A 6,599-nucleotide genomic window follows, 5' to 3' on the forward strand; every position below is an offset into this window, starting at 1 on the left:
CTGAATCTAGGGACTTTGCAACGCTCTGAGGCAACGCTAGACTTGTTTTTTGAGGTTATGCAACGGCTTTTTGTGTGTGTTTTTTATTAAAAATGGATAATGATTTGGAACGGTCGGTGCGTCTTCTCGAAGACGCTCTCCAGACCCCCACAAAAGGGCTATTTAAGGTCTCGACCGCAACTCCAAAGCGTGAAAAACCTAACCTCAGCTTTACAATAAACCCCGAAGACTTAACCGGCCTGGAATATGGAAGTGTTTATCAAAACACCTTGTCTTTATTTGTCGATGATGACAAAACGGTCACCGGGTCGGTGATCCAAGCAGGAACTCCATGGAAAAACACTGTTAATAATTTATATACAGAGTTTGCGGATATCCTGCAGGGGTCCACCGGAGGCCTTGATATCCTGGACGTGGCCGAAGACTTGGCGAGGTGTTGTAGTGACGCTTTGGCGGTGGTTAAGTCACTGAAAGCCAAAGTGGCCACTAGTGAATTAGCCGAAGAGAAATGGCTCGAAAATGAGCGGAATAATTGGAGACTGCTGTATGTCCTGTACCAGGATCGGATCCAGGCCCAGAACCACAGTAAGGAAGGGTTTGAGGAGGATTTCGGGAGCAGTGAAAAGAACTGTGTGTGCGAACTGTTCAAACGAGAGAATTTGGTTAGGGAAAGCCAGTTGGTGATCGATTGGCTCGAGAGGAACGCTCTGGAGAAGGGGGACCCCATTTTAATGCACTCAGACTGGACGTATGGATGGGAACACACTTTGCATCAATTGCTAGCACCTGATGCTATTGCAATTGGGAGTAATGTGGATATTATCAAGAACATACATCCAGATGCGCCACAGTTTCAGCGCTTATCGCTGCACCACTTGGATTACGACAATGACAAAAAACTATGTCAGAGAATTTTTATGGAAATTAGGTGCGGCAACCTTGAGGGCGCCCAGGAAGTTTGTGCTGTTTTCAGCCTTTTATTATTTATTCAATAATTAAATTTCAGTTATGTTACAACAGTGGTTATCCATGGCGCGCTGCGATGTTAGAAGGCTGGAAGCTTTTTCATAATCCCAACCTGGAAACAAGTCTTGAAGAGTATAAAGACGTAGAAGGGAACCAAAGGCGGGATTTGTGGAAATCTTGCGCATTAGATTATTGTCATAGGGTAAGTTTTTCGTTCCACAGCCTCTTTGACAGTTCGGGAACTTCGCTATCTTTTTTTTTGATACCATTGTTACTAGATAAACCGATGTCACTTTGGCAGTTGTAAAACATGTATTTATTTTATGTTTATTTATTTAAAATTTCTGGAAAATAATTAACCAAATTTAGGACTGAAGACGAAGTTTCGTATCTATCAAGGAGGCTGTTTTATAAATTTGAAAAAACTACTAAAAAATTTCAGTCAAACTTGAACATTTATGAAAAAGCCGCCATTGGTAGTCTTTGTGGTTTCTTGGAGGGCATTTTGCCCGTTTGTACCACATGGGAGGACCACCTGTGGGCCTACATGCGAACCATGGTCGATATTCGTGTTGAATCGGAAATTCGCGACTCAATCATTAAAAACTACATACCACTACCTGAAGAATATTGGGAACAAAAGAAATCATTAAGTGAAATTTTTACAATTTTGGAAGCCTCGAAAAATATTGACATTGCAAAAGAAGCGCATGAAATTGATCATGTAATTCAGAAACTTGTCATTTTAGACGAAATTCCCACACTGATACGCCTCCTAGATCAGTGGAGTGAAGATCTAAGTGTTACGACACAATCTCTTCGATTTTATGCTCACTTAGTTTTGTTTTTTGAAAGCGTCGGAGACTCCACTCATAGAAAAACGTGTGAAAAAATCGTCGAAACGTAAGTTTTCTTGGTTGTATAACTCGACTTAAGGCCGGGCGCTTTAGTCTCCCGGTATGGTGACTATAAAAAAATTTGTGTCTAGTGTATTTTATGTTCTTAATGTTGACCATAATCTCGTCAGAACTAAATTATTGCTTTTAATATTTTTACCACTTTTTTATAGCTACGGTATTATTTTTTGTTTTATTTGACTTCGAGCTTCTATAAAAAAACATAAAGTGTTTGCTACTCACCGCTGCGTTGCTTGTGTTTTAATATCATTTGTTTAATTAGATATATCGAGCGTTTGAGCGAAATGAACGAAACCCAGCTTGTGGCCTTCTACGTGAGCAAGCTGGGAAAATCCAAACAAATCCAACTTTACGCCAAACACTGCGAAAAACTGCTTTCGACTGAGCAACGCAAAAACGCCCTTACTTACGCTGAAGATTTCAGTTTGGACGTATTTGCTATAACGCAACAAATCGTCGAAATTATAACAAGCCGACCGTCTGAATCCGAACTTCCCGGTAATCTCCAAGGTAAAATCACCGAAATCGACGAACTCAAAATCTCCGCTATTGATTGGCTGATGTTTTACGAGGAGCAACGAGCCGAAGCATTGGCTCAAACCAATTCTATTATTTTCAAATTTCTGATTTTGGGCAAATTAGAAGCAGCCCAATTGGCAATCAATAAAATTCCTTACGATTCTATAGAGAAGATACGCAGCGAAGAGCAGATTCATCAGATTGTTAAGAATTATTTGAGTTATAAAGCGTATTTGGATGCACATGAGGCGTTTAACGAGTGGTTTAGACAGTATAGGAATAAGCCGATGCCACCACCTGAACTGCCCGAAAATGCACAATTTACTGAAAAAGTTGCTCATAATCATAAAGTCTCGCAGTTTAATGCCGAAGCGGAACGGTGGAAATTGACGACATCGCATTCAGCAAAAAGGGCCAAAACTTTATTATATAATGTCCTTTTGTTTCCTGAAGGGTGGCTTGAAGGAGGAGACGATGCTGAGTATCTGCGATCAATTTGTATTCCTCAGATTGTTTTACTATTGTATTCGGTTTTAAATGAGTCTGGACTGCACGAAGAAGCGGTGCAGTTGGCCGATTTAGTGGCGGCCAAGAAATACGGACTTTACAAGGTAAGTGAGAAATGTTATTAATTAAAATATAAGAGTAAGTAACAAAAATAATGTAAACATTTTTTTAAACAATATATTTATATAAAAAAATAAACTAACGTTGGACACAACGAATTGCTTAAATCAATGACTTACCCGAATGTCTCGTGAAAACTGACTAATCAAATCACGTAAAAATGAAAATGAATACGCATTACCTAGATTATAACGAGTTCAGTTTTTTATTAAATGATTTATACTAATTTTTACATCTGTTTTATTAATTATTGCAGGTGTATTCTAAAGAGAAATTGGCAGAGATTTTGGAGAAGATTTGTGAAAGTTCTGTGGCGCTTCTCAACGCGAAGAAAGACCCGTTTGGAAGCTCCTCAAGTGTTTAAAATAATTTTCTGAATAAATTCGTTTTTTCTAACCCGTGTTTCATTGTTGCGGTGCAGCGACGCGGATTAAGCATTTATGATAAGATAAGGCCAACAAAACAATTTTTAAGTGATTAGTGTTATCACGTTGTAATTGTTCCTGGGTGAGAGACCTTTCAATACCATCCCGTTTTTTAACTGTTTCCTCATAAGTGACCACTTGTTATCATCACACTACCGTTTCTCAAACTGGACCCTTATCAGCCAGGTCACCGAAAATCAAAACAATGCCGATTTCCGGTTCGACGATCGGCCGGAAACGGGGAATTAATCGCAAAAAAAAACCTTTCGTATGCGGAAGGAGACCTGTGGGAATAATTTAGTTTAATTTATATTTGGGCGATTTTTGAAACGGCCCTCCGACACGCTATCGCTTCATCTACGGGGAGAATTTACTTTCTATCGCTTTTTAGACTGTTATGGTTAGGATGGTTTCTCTTTCATCAGATGATCGTATCTCCGGTCCCTGGCTGCTTTGATTGATGTTACGTTTAGTAGAGGAGTAGTAGCAGGTGCGCTACGGACGATCTTTCGTATTTTTAGAATTTCCGCCTTTTTTACAACAAGCCACCGAAATCTACTCGCATTACCATAAAAAAGCAAAGCAAAAGTTGGGGTGCAATAAATTTACATTCCCAACAAAATTTAAGCTGTCTTTTAAGTTATACACAATCATTTTTTTGAAGGGACAAAACAGAAACAATTCATTCATAATAATTAATAAAATACCTGGCTTGTGTGAAATTATTAGAAAAAACTACTGGCTTAGTAGTTTTCTCTACGTTTTCACACACTTAAAAATAAGAATATTGATTAAGAGGAAAGTGATTAGCAGCGCGGAAATGTGTTTAGAAGGGGAGGAACTGCTAGGTTAGGTAAGTAAGTCATTTATTTACGTCTTGTTTTACACGGAAATGTTACTACAAGTGCACAATTTCTCGCTAATTACTTGTTGAGATAAGAAAAAATATTCTCTTCGTTTCAACTTTACCGATCCAACCTTATTTGTAAGTTCGTTATTGGAAATTTTTCGCCTTATTTTACAAAATGTTGAAATAATTTGATGATTTTTCGGGATATTTTAACAAAATTACAACAAACCTGTTGAAAAAAGTCAAAGATAATGTCACTTTTGACCATCATTTTGAACATTTGAATTTCTAAAAATAAGTTTTAATACAAAAGCATATTAATAAATTATTAATTGTCGTAGTAAAGTGCCATAAAAATGCATAACTCGAAAACTAAAAGGAATTTTTAAAAAAGTGTTCTTTAAAAGTGGTCCTAATGGTGCTAATTATTTTTTTGATAATTTTGATTAATCTCAGTTTCCGAAACGTTTTCTTTCGCGTTAGTCACGTGATTAATTTAAAATATGCAAATAGTGTCGGCATTTAAACAAGTCTATAATTACAAGTCGTTTGCGCTATTACGTGTCATTTGTGAAAATTGTAGAAAAGTGTTTTGGGGTCGAAGTGGATTTTGGCTGCTTGTTTGTCATATCATCAGTTTAATTGATGGGATGTGAAAAAGCTGGAGTATAATTTCATGCAAATTAAATGAGCCGCCGAGTTGTATTTTTTGTATGAACTAGCTTCTAAGACATTTAATATCTAGTTATCTATAGACATACACTTGTTGTTATTGGTATGCGGCATGGAATGTTCTCTGATCAATGTCATTATTTTGTCCGCGACTGTACAAATTGAGGAAAGAATAAAAAGTTGGTAAAACACTCCTCTTATGTCGCGATATGAACGTTACCCCATAAATATATGGTCTCATATTTATAAGGAGAATAAGTGAAATACAACGTCCGTATGTTGAGTACAAGTTTTATTTGTATTTATGATTACAACGGGGAACGCATTTCAAATATGTCAGCGATCTAGACCAGTTTATTTATTTTCGAAAAAACAACAATCAAATACTATTTTAGAGATTTGGCCTTATAGAGCACAATACCGATATTTTCATTTTAATGACCGATTCTTAGATTTCGTGAGCTGATTTTTAAGTGGGTTGATTGAATTTTATCGAATCTTTGTCAAAATCGCGACCTTTGCGAGTCATTAACGTCGCCATAAATCCCATCTGAAGAAAATTATAATGTGGTCGTCGATTTCAAAGTCAAATGAGACGTTCTAACGACTCAATTTTTGCCGTCGCCCGACAAAATGCACTTTAATTAGGGTTGTGATCACAGATCAGAGGACGTGTATGCTAAGCAGGCACACGAATCCGATTCGAATTTTGGTCATGTGTTGAGCGGCAGACGATTGATTGGCATTTGAATTTGGCAAATGTAGCAAATGAATACCATTTATAGATTTTGAGCTTCTAAATAGGCATTGCAATAAAAATAAAAGGCGGTATTTTCGAGGAGGCCGTCAGCACGTGGAAGAAGGCCGCAAAAACAAGTTGGATTTTAATTTCGAAAGATGCATTATTCAGGAGACTCTCTGCAACGGCCGAAAGTGGAGTTGTATATGGGCACGTGCTATATATTTTTATTTATTTGAATCGCGAGTGTTTTCAAGACCTTATTTGGCGGAGACCGAGTCAAACCAATCGATTTTTTCAACGCGATTCGACTATTATGGAAAAGATGAGTTATGACATTGGACGCTTTTTACTCAAAGCCGCGTAACGTAAAAATAATTGTTGCAGAAGCAATCCGAGATGTTGTTAAAGTAATGCTATATCCGAGAATATTTAATCACACCGCTGCGGTATTATCAACCATCTAATAATGGTAACGTGAAAATTGCTTTAAAATTGTCTATGCCGTGTCTTGAGCAATTACCTATCATAACCAGAATCGCAATTTACTCGATTAAAGTGCAACTTAATTGACTGTTTTAACATCAATAATTAACGCGACCTTGAGATTTTGCCAAATCTTATCAAATTCGATTCCTGTTTCTCGCTTTAATATTCCACTATTTGTACGCTCGTTGTTGATAGGTCAAGGAAATCCACCACACGACGGTGTTTTACCATTCCTTCATATTTGTGTCAAACTTAATTGGAATAAAGTAACAAATCGACCGATAACACTTGACTAATTATTTTAGTCAAATAAGCCTTTAAATCAAAATGTTGGGGACCAGCTTGCATTTCTAGTATAAGTTTTAAATAAAAATTTTGAAGCATAAAATTTCACA

At 37.1% G+C, this 6,599-nt stretch overlaps 1 protein-coding gene across 1 annotated transcript; it reads left to right on the top strand.

Annotated features, from left to right (window-relative positions):
* Positions 1-2: 2 nt before the first annotated feature.
* Positions 3-3,425, top strand: Nup107 (Nucleoporin 107kD). Its single transcript, XM_964408.4, has 5 exons — positions 3-956; positions 1,007-1,168; positions 1,409-1,869; positions 2,146-3,013; positions 3,286-3,425. Exons 1-5 carry the CDS (start codon positions 93-95, stop codon positions 3,391-3,393), a joined length of 2,463 nt encoding a protein of 820 aa, XP_969501.1. The 5' UTR covers positions 3-92; the 3' UTR covers positions 3,394-3,425.
* Positions 3,426-6,599: the final 3,174 nt, after the last annotated feature.

The sequence above is a fragment of the Tribolium castaneum genome, chromosome 2 (genome assembly GCF_031307605.1).
Source record: "Tribolium castaneum strain GA2 chromosome 2, icTriCast1.1, whole genome shotgun sequence".
In the NCBI taxonomy this organism is placed as follows: Eukaryota; Metazoa; Arthropoda; class Insecta; order Coleoptera; family Tenebrionidae; genus Tribolium; species Tribolium castaneum.